Source organism: Phocoena sinus, chromosome 11 (genome assembly GCF_008692025.1).
Source record: "Phocoena sinus isolate mPhoSin1 chromosome 11, mPhoSin1.pri, whole genome shotgun sequence".
NCBI classification, from domain to species: Eukaryota; Metazoa; Chordata; class Mammalia; order Artiodactyla; family Phocoenidae; genus Phocoena; species Phocoena sinus.
In genome coordinates this window covers 47,746,999-47,768,940 of record NC_045773.1, presented here as the reverse complement: position 1 = coordinate 47,768,940, position 21,942 = coordinate 47,746,999, and the positions used below count along the sequence as shown (strand labels likewise).

At 43.2% G+C, this 21,942-nt stretch overlaps 1 protein-coding gene across 6 annotated transcripts in view; it reads right to left on the bottom strand.

Moving 5' to 3' along the window:
• The window catches only part of LOC116761622 (putative UPF0607 protein FLJ37424), a 29,194-nt gene that overhangs the window by 2,879 nt on the left and 4,373 nt on the right, over nucleotides 1-21,942 (bottom strand). Inside the window, exons 1-3 of one of the 6 annotated variants that reach the window (XM_032647593.1) lie at nucleotides 2,705-3,702; nucleotides 1,554-2,148; nucleotides 387-1,358 (exon numbers count right to left, since the gene is read on the bottom strand). The exons of 1 other annotated variant lie outside the window; for it this stretch is intronic. In XM_032647593.1, the coding sequence (XP_032503484.1) occupies nucleotides 1,555-2,148; nucleotides 2,705-2,767 (657 nt within the window). In that variant the 5' untranslated portion in view covers nucleotides 2,768-3,702 and the 3' untranslated portion in view covers nucleotides 387-1,358; nucleotide 1,554. Of the gene's footprint in view, nucleotides 1-386; nucleotides 2,149-2,704; nucleotides 3,703-21,942 lie in introns of those variants that run through there. 4 more of the 6 variants (XM_032647594.1, XM_032647592.1, XR_004352070.1 and 1 more) reach the window with 4 other exon arrangements.

Sequence of the window (21,942 nt, the reverse complement as noted above, 5' to 3'; positions counted from 1 at the left end):
CTTCCTTGGCGGTCCAGTGGTTAAGACTCTGTGCTTCCAAAGTAGGGGCACCGGTTCAATCCCTGGTTGGGGAACTAAGATCCCGCATGCCACACTGTGTGGCCAAAAAACACAAAACAAAGCAAAAAACCCAAATGGTACATTTGCTGTGGTATGGCCATTTCCCCAAAAATTAAAAATAGAAATACCATATGATCCAGCAATTCCACTTCTGTGTGGAAACCCAAAAGAACTGAAAGCAGGGTGCAAATATCAAAGAGATATTTGTACACCCATTTTCATAGCAGCATTATTCACAATAGCCAAAATGGGTAAGCAACCCAAGTGTCCCTTGACAGATGAATGAATAAACAAAATGTGGTATATACATAGAATAGTATTCATCCTTAAAAGGAATGAAATTCTGACACATGCTACAATATGGATGAACATTGAGGACATTATGCTAAGTGAAATAAGCCAGTTGCAAAAAGACAAATGCTATATAATTCCACCTACATAAGGTATCTAAAACAGCCAAATTCTTAGAGATAGAAAATAGAATGGTGGTTTCCAGGGCCTGAGCGAAGGAGAGAATGAAGAGTTGTTTAAAGAATATGAAAAAGAATATATGCATACACTCACACATAAAACTGAATCACTCCGCTATACTTGAAACTAACACAACATTGTAAATTAACTATACTTCAAGTTTTTTAAAAGGCAATTTCAAATATTATTCGGAAAAAATAGTTGTTTAATGGGTACAGAGTTTCAGTTTTGCACAATGAAGTGTTCTGGAGATGGCTGTACAAAATTGTGACCAAAACCGCAAAAAATATACTGGCCCGCGCCGCGGAGGCCGATGAGGTCGGCGCCAACGGCCGGCGTTGCGGGTGGGAGGCTGCGCGGGAGCGCGGCATGGAGGGGCCGGCCTAGCTGGGGCCCGTGGCCCTGCGTCTTCTGGTGCAACGCCGGTCCTGCGCAGGCTGCGGGGCCGCAGCCGCCGGGCGATGGGCGCCCGAGGGGCCGGGAGGCGAGCCGTGGCCCCCAGGCGGGTGTGGGCATCGTAACTGCAGCCAGCGTCCCCGAGGCCGCGCTCGGGCCATGATCACTCGGTGAAGCTGCGCCGCGACAGCGCAGCCGACTTCTTCTGGCGCTGTGAGGACCTGTGCGCACTGCAGGATTTGGTGACTTTGCCCGCCGTGCGCGCCTCCCTGCGGAAGAGCCTGCTGGACTTCAACGCCAACCGCCTCCGCGGGGTAGACTGGACGCCGCTCCTGAGGACCCTCTGCCCTTGATCTGTATCCAGAGATTCTTCCAGCCATGGCTTGGCGAGACAGGTTCTGACAGAAATAAAGTTTACAGAAGTTGTGTTCCTGCGATAAGAAATAAAGATATGACCTTCCAGTTGTGGAAAGCTCTTAAATGCTGTGTAAGTGCGTCGGGTGCGCTAAGGAATCTGGAGCTAAATGGGCTAGTTCTGAGAGAGAGAGACTTAACTATGTTAACAAAGGTGCCTGGGTTTTTGGCAGCAGCTAAGCACGGAAGCTTAGGAGAAGGGGGCCATTCACCTCAATCCCTTGTCAGCGGCAGGGGCGACCTCAGTCCCGGCAGCAGCAGAAAAAGCGGCAGGGGAATCTTCTGCTTGCAGGGCCTACTGCTGGTAGATACCAGGGAAGAGGAGCTTCTTGATGGGATGTCTGAAGATTTTTCATGCTGCAGCTCCTTTCCAGACATCAGTGAGCCTGGTGATTTGGGCCGGTGGTCTTCACCCAGCACTTTTTTTAGCCTCTCCAGCAGCAGGGAGCAGCATGCGATTGGGGCAGAGAACACCATGGCATGGGACTCAGGCTTCCAAGGAGGCAGGACATCTCCAGGATCTCCATCTGAGCAGATGACATGGCTTTCTGAGGAGGAGCTCACTGGAGACATCTGGACGTTCTCATTCAAGCTGTCTTCTGGGTGCTCGGGAAGGAGGTCCACTGGCTCAGGATTGCACTTGAGGCAAGTGAGGACTCCACTGGTCTCCTGGGGCCTAGATGTCAATGGTATATCCCGATCGCTACGGTGGCCCCTCTTCTGATCGTCCTCTCCTTTAGTCTCTGTGTGATCCTCCATCTTTGCCATGCCTCTTTGGGGCTCTTCTTGGACCTTCACCTCCCTCTCCTTTGGGGAAGGAAGTGGGAGGTGACTGGATGGTACCGGCTTCCTAACCTTGAGCCCTGTGTATGTATCGGCCAGCCCTTCCCCCGCAAGTGGCCCAGAGGCCAGAGCCTGCTCAGAGCTGAGTGCAGAAGCCCCCAGAGCTTGCCAGGGTGTGGCCAGCCTCCTCCGGGGACCTCCCCAGCTTCTCTGCGAGGCCTGGAGACTGAAGCACCTTCTCCAGGGCTGCTCAGCTGCATCACCATGAGCCAGGCGGCAAAGGTTTCTGAGCAGGGGATGCAGAGCCTGACCCGACTGGATGCTGCACCCCACGATGTCCCTTCCTGGCAGATAGGTTCTTTCTTCACTTCTTTTTCGAAATTTGATAAAACAACATTTAAACTTTCCACTGTTCTTCAGGGTATACAGATGGTAGTGGCTTAGCTAGGATTCGAACCAAGCCTGTGTGATTCCAGAGCTCGTGCTCTGGACTGTGGTGCCTCCTTATCATATATACTTCATGTGTTACTTTTGTTTGTTTTCTTGTAGTCCTTATGGTATTTAGCCCTAAGTGCCATACCTGTAATGACACATACACTGCCCTGTAGGAGATCTTCTTTTGTTCAACACATGAATTGGTCATCCACCACACTGGGTTCTGGTCTCAGAAGATACAGGTCAGGGAGCACCAGTTGTCAGCATACATACCACACTTCTAATTGAGGCTTGCAGCCCAGATTTTCCCTTTGGTCTAATTTGAAGGATCCAGATATGTAAAGATTATATTCTAGATAAATCATGGGCTATCCTGAAAGAAATTCACCAGTAAATTATTCCAGTTTCTCTGGCCTTCCTGGAGTATATCCAGTAAGGCATCTCATTCATGTCTAGAAAGCAAATATATCATTTATTGCAACTTCATCGTGGAGCGATGTATTGGTTTAAAGTATGATCAACACAATTTGGTCATTGTGAGTATGCCAGCTGGGTCCACTCTTTTTCCCGTTGCGGAGCATAGGCTCCGGACGTGCAGGCTCAGCGGCCATGGCTCATGGGCCTAGCCGCTCCGCGGCATGTGGGATCTTCCCGGACTGGGGCATGAACCCATGTCCCCTGCATCGGCAGGTGGACTCTCAACCACTGCGCCGCCAGGGAAGCCCTAGGCCCACTCTTTACTACACATATGTAACTCTAGAGATTCTTATGCCCAAAAGAGACATGCTCTTGGGTGTCTAGGGCAAGGGAAACATGTGTTGTTATTCAGGAGTGGGAAGCTTCAGCATGATAGGAAAGAATTGAAAAATCCTGGTCTACACATCACTTTACCTTGTTTGAAACTTGTTTCTTTGGCTTGCTTCATTGGAGTGTTTTTGCTCTCCTGGGGCTGACACTGTGTGTTATGTATCACGCATGTGACATGTAGAAGTTTCAGAACCCAGAGTCATATAGATCAGTCAAAAATTTATATATTTTAGTTTAACATCTATTTTCGGTGGGGTGGGGATGGTGGTGTGCTGAATTGGGTGATTGGGATTGACATGTATACACTGATGTGTACAAAACTGATGACTAGTAGGAACCTGCAGTATAAAACAACAAACAAACAAGCAAAACAACTAATACTAAACTTTCTTTGGGTTATTTGTATGGAAATATGTTAACATAAATGTTTCAGACATTACATGAAATTTCTAAAAATCTTATATGTTCTGGTATAATGTTATAAGTCATAATTCTAGTTATTACTTTGAAATGTATATCTCAGAAAAAAATTCTATTTAAAGTAACACTGGGCATAATTCATATATTCCAAAATTAGTTTGACCCTCTGCTCATGAGATTCTTTTTATGGCATGTGACAGCAAATTTGGACTTCCATCCCCAATAAACTTTGAGGTTGGAAGACACAAAAGGTTTTGCTCAGACCTAAATTCTGTCTGAAAAAAAAGGGTAAATATAAGCCCTTTCTAACCTCTCCAGGAGCAGAAATGATTTACAGCTGTGGCATTTAACCATAACTCCTTGATCTAATTTGAGAAGAGTTCAGTAAGGAACAATGTCTTGATTTTGTTTGTTTTGTTTGTTCCCTGTTTTCTTGTCTTGCTTACCAACAATCCATTGTAATTCATGAGTTAGTATGGCAGCAGACTGAGTGTTCCCTGGAGCTCATTAAATGAACTTTTTTTCCCCCCAAAAAACAAAAAAAAAAAATCACAGTATACTGAACTGTATACTTAAAAACTGGTTACTATGGTAAATTTTATGTTACGTGTATTTTACCACTAAAAAAAAAGACATTCTTGAGACAATTGTGGAAATTTGGGTATTAGATGACGTGAAAGAATTATCACTATTTTTTTAGATGTGACAATAGCATTGTGGTTACATAAAGAAAATGTTCAATTTGTTAGAAACTAATTCTGAAGTACATGGTATGAAATGAATGATGTCTGGAATTTCCTTTAAATAATTAAGAGAGAAAAAAATAACAAAGACTATATGGAGCAAATATGACCATATATTAGTTATTAAATTGAAGGTACATTTCTTCTCTCTGTTCTTGTGTATCTAAAATTTTTCAAAATATAAAAAAATGTTTTAAGTTCAAAAGTGCAAGCATTGTTGTTAACTCCACTTGGACAAATGTCTCTCTTGCTGCATCTCCCTAAGGTAGGTATCTTAAAATCATTCATTAGGAATGACTGAAACAAAAATAATTGTTTCCTATCTCATGGGGAAGTGGAAGAAAATTTTGATAATATATTCCCAGACATCTGAAAATCTCACCTTGGATCACTGGTATTTTTTTAAATCATTCATTAATTTTGAGTCTTAATAAAAGTATTCCAAAAATATTTTCTTCAACTCAAAATATTTTCCTTTAACTTAAACTTAAAAGGGACTCTCACAAACTGCGTGGCATTTGAGTCAGAAGGACCAGACCACTGACCCTGGAAAAACGGGGAAGCGCCATGGCTCCTCGGCAGCTGCATTGCAAGCCTCGCTCTGTAGCAAAGGGGACCGTGCTCCAGCCTGAGAGATACGAATAGAGTTCTGGTCTGCAACAGTGCAGGAGCAGCCTCCGTGGGCCTCTGGTTGATGGAGAATTCTGAGTGGTGGGGCTGGGAACTAGCAAGTGGTAGAAAACTGGAAAATGCCTGCTCAAAACAGGCTGGAATGATTTCAAATTCCAGAAGGCAAACTCAGAATCACAGAAAAACAGGCAGGGCCACTGGGCTGGTAGGGAGGTGGGTGAGGAGGGAGCTCACCAGCAATTCAGGTGAACTCTGTCCTCACTGGCTGCTGTTCACCAGGTGAGGCAGAAGAAATGGTCTAAAAGTCCCTGGGAACTTGAGGTTCCAGGACAATATGGAATAAACATGTCTCCTCAGTCCCTCTGTTAAGTACAGCTAAAAAAACACCCCTGGGCCATACATATATACATATAATATATAAATATATAAATAAATAAATATATATATATATATAAAATAAGAAGACTCTGAAGGGTGGAGAGGGAGATAGTCTGATAGTCTGACTAGCAGCCTTGGGACCCATAGAAAGACATGGCAATGATTCCGATGGTTTTCTTTTTGCCTCAGATATCTCAGACTGAGTACTGGAGAAGCTAGCAACCCAGAAACAAATGGGCACAGATAAAAAAAAAGAAATCCTGCTCTTTCTAGCCAAAGGACTAGGAAGGGGCAGAGTAACAAGAAAGAAAACTTTTAGACTACTCCAGTCTACTCTACTCCAGTCAAACCACAGAAAAAAAATTGTAATATTCCCTATACTCTGCCAGTCAAGATAAACGGGGACCCCAGGCTTCTACTCCTACTTACAGGGTGCTGTCAGAAGGCTTAGTGGAGAGTCAGGGCTGTCGCCATTGCCAGAAGCAATGTGCTCCTCCATCCCGTCAGTAGAAGCCACGAGTGTGGCAAAAACAAGGCATCCCTCCCCTCCCAGCCAGGGTAGTCTCAGCAGAGGATCAGTGGGCAGCCTGAACTCCCACCCTGGCCCAGCAGTAATTAGGCACCCACTCTACACCCCCTTCCCAGGATGTCAACAACGGCTGAGTGGGGAACCTGAACTTTGACCTCTATCTGACAGCATCAGTGAAAGCCTGCTAAAACAGAAGATTTAAATAGGATCCAGAGTCTCATAACATAACACTCAAAATGTCCAAGACTGAAAATCACTCTTTATACTGAGAACCAGGAAAATCTCAACTTGAGCAAGGAAAGATAACCATTAGATGCTAACACCAAAATGACAGTGATGTTGAAATTATCTGACAAGGATTTTAAAGCAGCCAGTATAAAAATGCTTCAATGAGCAATTACAGACATACTGCAAACAAATGAAGAGTCTCAGCAAAGAAACAAAACTGATGAAGAAGAACTAAACTGAAATTTTAAAACTGAAAAAAAACCCACTGAAAAATGTCACTAGATGAGTCCTATAGTAAAATGAACTTGAAGAAAGAATAATAGAAATCACCCAATCTGAACAATAGAGAGAGAATAGACTGAAAAAAAATTAACAGAGTCTCAGGAATTTGTGGGACTATAAGAAAAGATCTAATATTTATGTCATTGGAGTCTCAAAAGAAGAGGAGGAAGAAGGTGGAGCTTAAAAAAGATTCAAATAAATATGGCTAAAAATTTTCCAAATATGGCAAAGACATAAACCTATAGATTCAAGAAGCTGATAAAATCCCAAACAGGATAACCCAAAGAAATCCATGTCAATATTCATCATAGTCAAACTTCTGAAAACTAAAGGCAAAGAAAAATCTTGAAAGTAGCCAGAGAGAAATGACAACTTCCCTATAATGGAAAAACAATTTTGAATGAAGTCAAGTTTCTCATCAGAAACCATGGAAGTCAGAAGGAAGTGGCACAACATTTTCCAAGTGCTGAAAGAAAAGAACTGTCAACTAAAAATCCTATATGCAGAGAAAATGGGGAATGAAGAGGAAATCAAGACATTCTCAGACGAAGAAAAACTGAGAGAATTTGTCAACAGCAACCCCCACCCCTTAAAAAATAGCTAGTAGAAGTTTCTGAAGCAAAAAATAAATGATTGGAAAAGCAATCTTGGAATATCAAGAAGGAAGAACAAAAGAGTGAAAATAATTTAATAATATGTTTTCCTTCTCTTGAGTTTTCTAAATTATACCTGAAGGTTTAAGCAAAAGGTTAGTGGTTGTATGGAGGATAGATTAGAAAAGTTGATGAGCACTGTGGTAATTTCTACTTCAAGCAACTGCACAAACAAAAGGGAGAAATGAAATGACTGCTGGCTGGGAGGAGGGACCCTGTGGTCCCTTCTATTTCCTCTTTCCTAAAAAGATCAAAGCCTACCAGGTCCAGTCCATCATCCCCTGTCCTGAGTACTCATGCATCGTCTGATGCAGTTCTCAATTTATATAGAGAAAATATTTAAGACAGTTATAAACAGGGGAGAGTAAAGGGACTTAAAGAGAAGAAAGGTTTCTACCCCTCACTGAAACTGGTAATGTCAACACAAGTAGAACTGAGATAAGTTATGTATACACAATGTCATACCTAAATATCTGCACAAAGAGACACTCTCCAAAAACTAGAAATAAATCAAAATGAAATTCTACTCGAAATGGATGAGATGGAGAATAAATTAGTGGTTGTCAGGGATGGTTGGTGGAGAAAGGGGATGGATGTTCTATAAAGAGGTAGCTGAGGGAGCTCTTTAAGGTGTGGTAGTAGTTCTGTATCTTGATTGTAGTGGTGGTTACACAGGACCTGCATGTAATAAACTGGCAAAGAACTGTACATTGTACCAATGTCAAGTTCCTGGTTTTGATACTGTACTATAGTTACATAAGATGTATCCATTGGGGGAAATTGTGTGAAAGGTTCAGAAACTTCTCTGTACTATTCTTGCAACTTTTTGTGAATCTATAATTATCTCAAGATAAAAAGTTTTTTTAAAAATTTAACATGAAAAGGAAGTAAAGGGCTTCCCTGGTGGCGCAGTGGTTGAGAGTCCGCCTGCTGATGCAGGGGACACGGGTTCGTGCCCCAGTGCGGGAAGATCCCACATGCCGCAGAGCGGCTGGGCCCGTGAGCCATGGCCGCTGAGCCTGCGCGTCCAGAGCCTGTGCTCTGCAGCGGGAGAGGCCACAACTGTGAGAGGCCTGCGTACCAAAAAATAAAAATTAAAAAAAAAGAAGAAGTAAAAACAAAAGCCCCTGGGTGCTTATGCAATGACTAAAACTTAATTTTCCATCTTGTTTTTACCCCAGTTTTACTGAGATATAACTGATATATAGCACTATGTAAGTTCAAGGTGTACAACCTGACCTACATATATTGTGAAATGATTACCACAAGTTTAGTTAACATCCATCATCTCATATAGGTTAAAAGAGAGAGAAATGGGACTTCCCTGGTGGCACAGTGGTTAAGAATCTGCCTACCAATGCAAGGGACACGGGTTCGATCCCTGGTCCGGGAAGATCCCACATGCGGGTGGAGCAACTAAGCCTGTGAGCCACAACTACTGAGCCTGCGCTCTAGAGCCTGCAAGCCACAACTACTGAGCTGGCGTGCCACAACTACTGAAGCCTGCGTGCCTAGAGTCCATGCTCTGCAACAAGAGAAGGCACCGCGGTGAGAAGCCCACGGACCGAAACGAAGAGTAGCCTCCCCCTCACCACAACTAGAGAAAGCCCATGAGCAGCAACGAAGACCCAATGCAGCCAAAAATAAATAAAAAAGATTTTAAAAAAAAGAGATTTTTTCCTTGTGATGAGAACTCTTAGGATATACTCTCACCAACTTTTCTGTATATCACACACCATTGTTAACTATAGTCATCAGGTTGCATGTTACATCTCCAATACCTGTTTATCTTATAACTGGAAGTTTGTACATTTTAACCACCTTACTTCAATTCCCCCTCCCCACAACATTCGCCTCTGGTAACCACAATCTGATCTCTTTTTCTATGAGTTTGGTTTTTTGTTTATTTAGATTCCACATATAAGAGAGATCATACATTATTTGTCTTTCTCTGTCTGACTTATTTCACTTACCATAATGCCCTCAAGCATTATCCCCTGTCCTAAGCATTTATGCATCAATTCAACCTGCAATTACCTAACCCGAGGTCATGAGGTCCTGAGGGTGCACCAAGTCCAAGGACCCATGAGGTTAATTCTCATGAGGTCTCTCTGCTTTATTCGCTCTTCTGATTGAGTATCATAAGTGAAAATGGTTTAAGAACACCAGCTTTATCTACTTCAAGAGTTACTTCCTTCAAGAGTTGGATAACGCAGTATTATCCAACAGAACTATGTGAGCCACGTATGTTTTTTGGTGTGTGGTACGCGGGCCTCCCACTGTTGTGGCCTCTTCCGTTGTGGAGCACAGGCTCCGGACGCGCAGGCTCAGCGGCCATGGCTCACGGGCCCAGCCGCTCCGCGGCATGTGGGATCTTCCCGGACCGGGGCACGAACTCGCATCCCCTGCATCGGCAGGCGGACTCTCACCACTGCGCCACCAGGGAAGTCCCCACGTATGTATTTTTTACATTTTCTAGTAGCCATGTTAAAAAAGAAACAGGTGACATTAATTTTAATATTTATTTAACCCAATATATCTAAAATATCATTTTAACACGTAATCTATATAAAAACTATTGATGACATTTTAGTTTTTTTCATATTAAGTCTTCAAAATGCAGGGTGTACTTTACACTTACAGCACATCTCAATTTAGACTAACCACATTTCCAGTGCTCAACAGCCACATGGGACCAGTGGCTACCACATTCGACTATGCAGCCATAGAATCTTGCTACTCAAAATGTGGTCCCTGGACTGGGAGCATCAACATCATCTGTTAGAAATAAGGAATCTCAGGCCCCACTGCAGGCCTAATTCATCAAATTCTGCACTTTAATGGGATCCCCAGGTGATTCATAGGTACAAAAGATAGAAAAGCTCTGCCCCATATATCTGGGAGGAGAGACACAGGGTACGTGGTATTTTTGCTACCCAGCATCAATACTGCTCCTCCTCATCCAGGCTCCACGCCCTGATTTTCCTCAGCCCAAGCTGCAGACACAGATCTACACAAAGCAACACCTCTCCTTGATGCTGAGCACCACGACTGGTTCAGGCATGCCAAGTGATCTAACCAGAGTCAACGAGAACCAGTGAATCCTTTGATAGATCCTACTGTGCTTGAATGAAAAAGGCTGTAAGTTCTGAAGCCTTTTTGGAGCATGATAGGAGATCCTGCCTGTATATGAAGCCTGTGAATGCAGGAAAAACCAGATAATGATGACCTCATTTGAGCCCCTGCTTTAAGACTTACAGCTTGACTTTTCAGATATGTGAGCCAGAATATTCCGTTTGTTTAAACTAGTTTGGATTGTGTTCTAGATAGATATTATCTGTTTTCTCCTCCACATCTCCTCCCCTTGCCAAAACTGGACTACTGCACATTCCTTCTGGTTTCCCTATGCCCGGCCCATGCCTTTGCAAACAGCTCCTTTATTAAACTCTCCTCAAATTATCTACTTTGAGTGTGCCCTTTATATTTCCCTTTGGGACCTGACTGGTACCATAACTGGTATCAGGAGAGGCCTTAAAATGGGATTCCAGAATTGAGTTGCTCGTGTATATGAGGAATGCACAGATAATCTCCTTGGTGGGGAGAAATGGGACCCTGGCCATCCACAGTTTGCAGTGTCATCACAAATAAGCAAATTATCACTGGTGGTGGTATAGGATAAAGCACAAGTGGAGGGCAAGACATGGGGAGATTCAATCAACTCAAAGTACTTATCATGAACTGGGTACCACCTGGTTCACTGAACCATAAAATTGGAGAGGCATATCAGCCTGCCATTGTGAAATGGTAATGGTATATACTGGACAGGTCCAAAGGCACAGTGAACTACTGGACTCCTCTTGTATCCAATGCCACTGCCTGATTATATCTCCTTCAATATTCTACCTATGCCCTCAAGGGGAACACATATGTTAGTGGAGGAAAAAAACAGATGAATCTTTTACAGATGAATCTACACACGTGCTGCAACCAGCAAGAAGTGGGTAACTGCTGCATCACAGCTGACTCTGGAGTGGCTCCAAAAGCCAGCAATGAAGGGATATTCTCCAGTGGGCAGTACTCTGCTGCAGATCTAACTACGGTACAGAGCTAACCTGACTCACTAATAGGACAGTCAGCTGGTCAGGAATTTAGAAAGAGCAAGATTAGAAGATTGGTGACAAGGAGGTCTAGGGGAAAGATGGACTTCTTGCAACACACAGAGTGTAAATCGTTCAAGGGCATCTGTTGTAGATGAGACTCAATAATCGGGAGGACAACAGGACCCAACCTGTGGACATCAGGTGGCCTCTTCCTTAGATTCTCTAGTGCTTGGTCAATAGACCCTTTACAAAGTGGCCATGGTGACAGGGTAAAAGACTGTGTACGGGCTCAACAAGACTTGTCCTCACCAAGCTAATCTGGCTACTGCCACCATTTTCTTTGTGGGATAGATTTTAACTACAAATTCAAAATTTTAATAGATATAACTCTATGCTGATTATCTACTTTTTTTTCTACTTCTTAAATGAGCTTTGACAGTTTATGTATTTCAATAAATGTATCTAAGTTGTTAAGTTTACTGGCATTAAGTTGTTCACAATATTTAAGTTGTTCACATATTACCCTTTCAGTATCTGCAAAAACTGTAGTGATATCACCTCTTATTCCTCTTATTGCTATTTGTGTCTTCTCTCCTTTTTTCTTAAAAATTAATTTATGTATTTATTTTTGGCTGCGGTGGGTCTTTGTTTCTGCACACGGGCTTTCTTTAGTTGCAGCTAGCCAGGGCTACTCTCTGCTGCGGTATGCAGGCTTCTCATTGCAGTGGGCTTCAGTAGTTGTGGCATGTGGGCCTCAGTAGTTGTGGCTCACGGGCTTTAGAGTGCAGGCTCAGTAGTTGTGGCACACGGGCTTAGTTGCTCCACGGCATATGGGATCTTCCTGCACTAGGGCTCGAACCCGTGTCCCCTGCATTGGCAGGCAGATTCTTAACCACTGCACCACCAGGGGAGCCCTCTCCTTTTTTCTTTATCAGCCTGACTAGAGGTTTAAAAATTATATAGATTTTTCTCATAGAATCAATTTTTGGTTTCACTGATTTTCTCTACGGTTTTTTGTTTACTATTTTACTGATTTCCACTCTGGTCTTTATTATTTCCTTTCTGCTGTTTGAGTTCAAATTACTTTTTTTTTTTTCTATTTCTTAAGATGAAAGCTGAGGTCATTCTTTTCTTCAATTAATTAATTAATTAATTTTATTTTTTGGCTGCATTGGGTCTTCGTTGCTGCGTGCGGGCTTTCTCTAGTTGCGGCGAGCGGGGTCTACTCTTCGTTGCAGGGCACTGGCTTCTCATTGTGGTGGCTTCTCTTGTTGCAGAGCACGGGCTCAAGGCACATGGGCTTAGTTGCTCTGTGGCATGTGGGATCTTCCGGGACCAGGGCTCGAACCCATGTCCCCTGCAATTGGCAGACAGACTCTTGACCACTGCACCACCAGGGAAGTCTGAAAGCTGAGGTCATTGATTAGTAACTGTTCTTCTTCTGTAACATAGGCATTACTGCTAGGCATTTCCCTAAGCACTGCTGTTGAATGCCCAAAATGTTTATTCAGAAGCTGTATTAAACTCATAAATGGCACCATTTCCAGGGGGACCAGCCAGACACCTGGTTCTTGGACACCTTTCAACATGTTGGGGAAAGGTTATTTGTAGGAATAGACACGTATCATGGGTGTGGATTTGCCTCCCCTGCCTGCAGGATTTCTGCCACCACCACTAGTTTATGGACCTGCAAAATACCTTATCCACTGCCGTGATATCTCACATGGCACTGCTCCTATCTTAGGGACACATTCTATGGCAAATAAAGTGTGACAGTGGCACCACACTCAGAATTCCTGGTCTCACCACATGCCCTACCATCCAGAAAGGCCCAGTTAGGTAGAACAGTGGATTGGCCTGGTTAAGTCTCAGTTTAAAAGCCATAAGTCAGCAGCCAGTATACAGTGCCATCTCCCCCATAACCAAAATGCAGAGCTTTGGGAAACAAGGGGTAAAAATATGGTAACCCTCCTCACTTTTACACCACAAGAAACACAGAGGAATTTTTGTACTTCCCATCTCTGCAACCTTGAGCTCAGTGGGTTTGAAAGTCCTAGCGCCAAAAGGAAGGATGCTTCTGTAGGGGAATACAACCATGGTTTCATTAAATTGGAAGTGGAAACTGACTCCTGACTGATACACGTTGTGGCAGAGACTGTCCCCAGAATCTAGCTTCTCTTTATTTCTTTAGGAACAGAACTCTAGAGTTTTAATTGCGCATATGGCCACCATGCTTTCCCAGAATTCTGTGTAGTTAAGGTTGGTAGTATTGTTTGTAAGACATTTGTTCCATCCCTCCTCTCCTCCCTTCATGGGAGGGGTATACTTCCTACCCCACTGACATTAGGCTTGGGTATAACTTGTGTTGGCCAATGGGATGTTACAGACATGATCCAAGCAAAGGCTTTAAATGTGCTTCTGCAGTTGGGTGGGCTAAGGCCTTCATTTTGCCATTCTGACCCTGGATAGGTAAGTGTAAAAGTGAAAGAGCTCAGATCTGTGCAAGGTCACAACCTTGCTCTAAGGCCACCTTCTTTACATAGCTCCTAATCCATATACATGACTTGCAAAGGCCTATGTATGCTGCCATTACCACGAAACTCATCACCATGAGAAGCACAGGCCCTGGGCAGCTTGCTGTTAGCAAGAGGATGAGAGATACATGGAACAGATTTGAACCCAAGCTGCAGCCTGGAGCCAAGACCAGCTGAGTCCAACATAGACCAGCCAAACATCGGCTGATCTGAAGACATGTGAACAAGAAATAGATGCTTACTGTTGTCTACCACTGATATTTTGTGGTTGTTACACAGCATTTTTGTGGCAACAGCTAAATGAGACCTTAGGTCTGGCCAGGTGATTAAGCTACAGGCAACAGGATGTAAGAGAAAGTGATATATGCCTGGACAAAACAATAATTCAAAAAGACACAAGTACTCCAATGTTCATAGCAGCACTATTCACAATAGCCAAGACATGGAACCAACCTAAATGTACACTGACAGAGGAATGGATAAACAAGATGTGGTACACATAGATAATAGAATACTACTCAGCCATAAAAAAGAATGAAATAATGCCATTTGCAGCAACATGGATGGACCAACAGATCATAGTAAGTGAAGTAAGTCAGAAAGAGAAAGACAAATATCATATGACATCACTTATATGTGGAATCTAAAATATGACACAAATGAACTTATCTACGAAACAGACTCACAGATACAGAGAACAGACTTGTGGTTGGGAGTTTGGGGTTAGCAGATGCAAACTACTATATATAGAATGAATAAACAACAAGGACCTACTGTATAGCACAGGGAACTATATTCAGTATCTTGTAATAAACCATAATGGAAAAGAATATGTGTGTGTATGTATATATATATATATATATATATATATATATACACATATATACATATATATATACACACATATATATATATATATATATATATATATATATATATATATATATATATATATAAAACTGAATCACTTTGCCATACACCAGAAACTAACACAACATTGAAAATCAACTATAGGGACTTCCCTGGTGGTCCAGAGGTTAAGATTGCTCTCTCAATGCAGGGGGCACAGGTTCGATCCCTGGTCAGCAAACTAAAATCCCACATGATGCATGGTGTGGCCAAAAAAAAAAAAAAAGAAAATCAACTATACTTCAATAAAATAAATTTTTAAAAAAGAGATTTATGCAACTTTTTTATTTTAATATTTATTTTTTATTTACTTTGGCTGTGCTGGGTCTTAGTTGCGGCATGTGGGATCTTTAGTTGTGGCATGCGGACTTCTTAGTTGCGGTATGCGTGTGGGATCTAGTTCCCAGGGATTGAATCCAGGCCCCCTACATTGCGAGCATGGAGTCTTACCCACTGGACCACCAGGGAAGTCCCTATATGCAACTTTTAATTCATGACCTTAACAAAATGGTGTGTCCTCTACTTTCCCTACCCACTTCACGCTGCAGGAATGTGGGTGCAGCAGTGCAGTGGTGGGAGCTAAAAGCTCAATGTTGAGGATGGTAGACACAGCATGGGAAGGGCCCGGGACCTTGATTATTGGGTTGAACTATCAGCCCCAAACTGCTTACACTCAGACTTTTATGTACGAGAAAAATAAATTTCTATTTTGGCTATTGTTACAGAGGAATGCTAGCATTCTTAATGTAGTTTGGGTTTTCTGTCACTGGCAACCAAGAGGCCCTAAGTGACAAAACAGGTTTGTTGCAAGCCCCCTGCAGTGCTCATCCAACCACAGTCCCACCATGTCCGCTGATGGTCTCCTCCTTGGTCTGCTGTGGGTCCTGCCCACTTTGCAGGTGAACACTGGGCCCATGATCTGCTTCTGTACAAAGGCTCTCATTTCCTGCCCCCATTAGCTGTGAGGGTGGCAGCCAAAGGGCTGGCTTTAACTGGACACTTCATATGCTTGCCCTATAAAGCACAAAAAAGGTTAGAGCAGGGATGCACACTAACTCACCCTATAACTCAGAGGTGCAAAGACAATGTAGCTTGTTTTCTGTAATCTAATCTTTCCTATAAGCCCCCAACCTGCTGGGCAGGAAAGGGAGATTCGAGCTTGCCGGCAAATATTAAATTATCTGGTTCACACAGTGTCTTTCAGAGTAACCTGGTCTCTCTTAATGCTGCTTCCCAGGTCTCTTTCCCTCCCCCCCTCACCTTGTCAAGAAGGTCTGGGGGTGTGGGAAGGGAGAGGCTCAAATATGACCTCACGGTAGAAGGAAAGGGTTGCCATGGATCATTGTGAGCAGGTCCTTATACTGTCTTCTAGTTCTGCCATGAAATACCTGGCATGATTCCTGAGTTCCTATAATTACCTGCTGAGATGCAGTGGGCCTCATCTGGCCTCTGGAGTGTGATGCCAGCCCTCAGAGCTGAAGTCCATGGTCCCAACCATTTGCCTTCTGCCATAAAGCCCACTTCTGCAGGCCTTTTCATTTCAACTCTCTACACAAGCCTCTACAGCACTTCCGCATGCTTTGATAGGACACAGTGAAGCTTTTGACCTCCTGCAGACCAAGTATATAGGCTGTGAGGAACTGGGTATGGTATCCTGGTGTTCACTGGCCTAGACTCTGCCCTCCATCATTCCTACATTATTGTTCCTACAGCATATTGGACATGATGCAAGCCAGCCTGCAGTCTGCCCCAAGCCATACGTGGGAAGCAGCCCACAAGCCTCTGATGTTCTGAGTTCTTCATATTTCCCTATCTGTCTTGGATGCTTCTACAGTTTCCCCTAGTCAAGATTTGGATGGGTTGGGGAGAATGAATAGGGGGAAAAAAGGACCCTGGAGCATGCCTGCACTGCTTGCTTTCCCTCTTCTGTTTTTCCTGTTTACACACCTGCAGGTAGTGCTACTTTTATTTCCTCTTACTTTTTTCCCCTCGTGGTCTGGACATTATGGTTAGATGAGGTTTCAGCTCTACAGTACAGAGGAACATCATGATCTGAGTGAGTAAGGCAAGGGTTTTGATAAAAGGGCTGCAGGATAACTGTGAATTGGGGCCCTTCCAAGGACAACTGTATTAATAATCCATCCCTCGAATTTTATCTCTGTTGAAAAACTAAGACCCTTCACTGGGGTGCTTTGTACCAGCATCCCAGTTGTAGGTTCTACTCTGCTGCCCTTGGGTCTGCCCACTTCTCTAAATTTTCACCGTGCAAATTCCTTCTCTACCCTTTCTACATCGACGGGTTGTAGTCCTAAGATCCATTCCTTTCCCCAGGCAGTTTGTGGGCACACTCATCTCCTCGCCATACATTTTCTACAGCCTGGTTACTTAATATCGAAGTATGCCATGTTTGTAGGTGCCAATGCATACTTACATGCTTCACCAGGACCTTCCAAGGGGTCCTTGGCACTCCAAATTTGTTTCCTTCCTGGGTCTCCCTGCCAGGTGAAGTGTTAATAACACACTATACACACCATGTGTACATATGTTAACAGGTGAAATTACCCAACTCCATATTAAGAAAGGTTTTTTCCAGACGCAACAGCTTTACTTTCTGATGACAACCTTGGTGCTTATGCAATATGGAGTTAGTTCCTCTTTGTTTTCCTGCTTTCAGTCTGTGTCCCAAGGCTTGTCAAGTGCATAAGAAGACCCAATACAGCACCGACTATTCTATAATAGTTACCACAAAGCTACCAAATCTTTAAAATTAATTATTTTCTCTCTAGGATTTGGGTGAGTTAAAACTAAGTGAGAACAAGTTACCCGCCCCCCACAAGACTGAAGCAGAAGAATCTGATAACAGTAGGATAACACCTTCTGCGTGCTGGATGGGGTGGACGGAGCCTAAGACTCTGCTCTACGGTCATGGAGAGCCCTCCCTCTGTCACGGTCCACTGCCATTCACCAGGGAAGTAACATCAGTTCCAGGGCCCAGGTCTCTTTGGATGATGGAAGACAATCCCATCTTTAGGCAGACTGCTCACAGCTATGCACCTGGAGAAGAGTTCATAAATGTAGGCGCACTGCAATTGATAGGGCACTTTTGTCCACGTTTCTCGATGTCCTGATACTTCCAACTCAATGTCCAGTCAGGCAGGGGCATCTCTAATTTTGGTACACCTGAACCCCAAATTCACTCATTCAGGTTGGGTGCTAAAGACAAACAAGGCTTTACAATCCACTGAGAATCAAAGAGAAAGTCTTCATTTCCTTCCCCAGACACTGCAATAAGAAATTAGGCAGTGCTGGGACTTCCCTGGAGGCACAGTGGTTAAGAATCCACCTGCTAATCAGGGAACATGGGTTCAATCCCTGGTCTGGGAAGATCCCACATGCTGTGGAGCAACACTAAGCCCATGCACCACAACTACTGAACCTGTGCTCTAGAGCCTGTGAGCCACAACTCCTGAGCCTGCATGCCACAACGACTGAAGTCCGCCAGCCTAGAGCCCGTGCTCCGCACCAAGGTAAGCCACCGCAATGAGAAGCCCACGCACCACAATGAAGAATAGCCCCTGCTCGCTGCAACTAGAGAAAGCCTGTGCGCAGCAACAAAGACCCAATGCAGCCAAAAAAAAAAAAAGAGAAAGAAAGAAAGAAAGAAATTAGGCAGTGCTATGGGCAGCAACAATGCAGCAGTGGTATGGTGTGAATGACATCATGCAGATGGCGGCTAAAACCGGTTTTTCCTGAGCAAGCGGACTTGAGTCAGACACACTGTTGCTCAACCTCCACCTCCCTAATGCTTTCTTACTCTAGTCCCACCAACTAATAAGTAACAGCTATCAGTTACCGAGCGCTTACAAGCCAGGTGCTGTGCTAAGCATTTCCAGGAACTTCTGGAGGAAAGTTTCTTAACCTTTCTGAGTTTGTTTCCTCAGCTGTAAAACTGGCATAAAAACCTCACAAGGCTATTTTACTGACTGCATGAGGTACTTATTTATATCCCTTAGCACAGTTAAATCTAATTGTTGCTATGAAGATTTTATTGGGCTTTTTTTTTTATTGGGCTTTTTATCTGAATTTATATTAATTTAATGAACCTAGGCATTAAATTCCATGCTGTCTGAATCTATCCAGTTCCTGAGTTCAGAGAGTGAGGTACACCAAGTTATCAGAAGATAAACGTTAGTATTCAGTTCCTGAGTTTAGTTAGTGAGAGATACCTGCATTTTTGAATGTTTTTATAAACTACTGCTGTGCCTCGGAGATTCTGATACTCCTGCCTAAGGCTGAGAATTGAATGGTATATACATTCCTGCAAATTTTCCTAAAAAGGAGAGAAATGCAGCTCTTTATACATTTCTAGACTGTCATCATGCTGGCACGGCTTAAGGTGGGCAAATAACCAACACCACCAAACCTGAAACTCCAAGAAAGTCCTTTACTTCCTACTGACTGATAGGATATCTGCCACTCCTCATGGGTGATCCACAACCCAATTTGAAATACAGAATACTCACAAAAAGAGAAGACTACGGTTAGCTGGCAGCACAGGTTAAGTGCCCGGAAATGGTCTGGGTGAGGTAGTATGTATACACGACTTCCCTCAGGGCTGGAACAATCTCACAAAAAGCATTCCAAGTAGGTAGGAGGGGAGGGCTGATCACCAGCTGAACCTGGCAGAGCCAGTAAGACTTGGATGGGTGGAGCACAAGAAAAGTGGCATTCCTGGAAGGAGGAAAGGCCTGAAAAACGGCAGACAAAATGAAACCAGGTTGAAGAGTGTTGGATGTTCCCTCAGCTTGAAAGAAGGGATGGGCAGACTGCGGGGTACCATAAATATTATTACTGCCCTAGCCATGAGAAACCAAACTTAAAATTATGAAATATACCTTAAAAAAACACATAAACATATAGGAATAGTTGAGCACTTGTGTACTCATCACCAGGTTAAGAAATAGCACACTCGGACTTCCCTGGTGGCACAGTGGTTAAGAATCCGCCTGCCAATTCTGACATGGGTTCGAGCCTTGGTCTCGGAAGTTCCCACATGACGCTGAGCAACTAAGCCCCGTGTGCCACAACTACTGAGCCTGCACTCTAGAGCCCACGAGCCACAACTACTGAAGCCCACATACCACAACTACTGCAGCCCGTGCTCCTAGAGCCCGTGCTCTGCAATGAGAAGCCACCACAATGAGAAGCCTGCTCACTGCAACTAGAGAAAGCCCATATGCAGCAACAAAGACCCAAGGCAGCCAAAAATAAATTTATTAAAAAAAAGAAATAGCACACTACCTGAATCTTGGAAGTCTTCTATGTGCCCTATCCTGGTTGCATCCCTTTCCTTTCCCCTAGAGTTAATCACCAAACTGATTGCTGTTTCCTTGTCCTTCTTATTCAATTGTGCCTACTTCTGACCTTTTTGTGAGAGAATGTCCAACACTCTGTTCAACCTGGTTTCACTGTGCCTGCCTTTGTTCAGGCCTTTCCTCCTTCCAGGAATGCCACTTTTCTTCTGCTCCACCCATCCAAGTCTTACTGGCTCTGCCAGGTTCAGCTGATGGTCAGTCCTCCCTTCCTCCCTACTTGGAATGCTTTTTGTGAGATTGTTCCAACCCTGAGGGAAGTCATGTACACTTACAGTCACACTTGTAAGTATTCTTCTGTTACTTTGTTGCTATCATCATTGTTCTGAGATTTAGTCAAGTTATTTTATGTAGCTGCATAAGTACCTTTCCACATAAAGTATCCACTGTATAATTATCTTTACATTCTATTTGGGTGCTTTCCTTTATTTATTTAGCTATTACAAAACATGCTGATATAGATGTTCTTGTGTATATTACTTGGAACACATGTACAAGAGGTTATTAACATATATATACTTAGGAGTGGAATTGCTGGGCTATAGGGGAAGCACAGGTTCTATTTTACTACATAATAACAACCTGCTTTTTCCAAAGAGGTCACAGCAATTGACATTCCAACTAGCAGAGGATGAGAGTTTCTGTTGCTCTTCATCTTAGTATTTTCTGGCTTTAAAATTTTGCCTATCTGGTGAGAGTGAAATGGAATCTCATTTTAGTTTTAATTTACATTATCTTTATTAATGAAGCTGGGGTTTATGGGCCTCCAAAATATTTTTGTGAAATTGATCTTAATGAATTTCTTTAGAGAATTTACATTGTTAGTGTTACACAATATTGGAATATTTTCTCCTTATAGTTCAAACAATACACAAAAAGCAAATGTGTATTGCACCTCCACCCAGCTCCCAGACCTTATTCCATATATTTATATACATATATGTTATAAGTTGAATGTTTGTGTCTCTCCCAAATTCATATGTTGAAATCCTAGCCATCAATGTGATAATATTAGGAGGTGGGGCCTTTGGGAAGTAAATAGGTCATGAGGGTGGCACCCTCAGGAATGGGATTAGTGCCTTTATAAGCAGAGACATGAGAGCTTGCTCCTGCTCTCTGCCATATAAGAATACAATCAGGAGATGGCTGTCTTTAAATCAGGAAGCAGGCCTTCACTAGACATCAGATCTGCCAGCATCCTGATCTTTGACTTCCCAGGCCCCAGACTCTGAGAAAAAATATTTGTTTTAAGCAACCCAGTCTATGGTAATTTGTTATAGTAGTCCAAACTAAGTCAATGCAGAAATTTATCTATAACTTGCTTGTTTACCTTAATTACAGATCATTCCATTCCAGTATGTATACTTCATTCTAACTGCTATGTAATATTTCACAGCATGGATGAACCAGAATTTCACCGGTCTCCCCTTCTTAAATTAATTTTTTTGAACAGGTAATATTTGGATTTATAAAGTCCAAAATGTACAAAAGAGTATATCCTTCCTACTCCTCTTCCTCAATAAGTCAGTAGCTCTGGCCTGGCCGCAACCAAATTTACCAATTGTGGCAGAGATCACCTAGATGTTGACTAATCCCGTTTCTTCTTGCTGGACACAGAAGAAGCCATGTCCCAGTTTCCTTGACTTCAGTTCTGACCAACACCACCTGGGAAGAAGTAACAAACACAACTTCCAGTGTTGGCCAGCTTTTGTAGTGTTCTCCCTCTCAGCTAACCAGCTGGCTGAATGCAGAGGGTCCAGCAGAAGACTCTAAGGAGATCCTAGAAGATGGTGGTGCC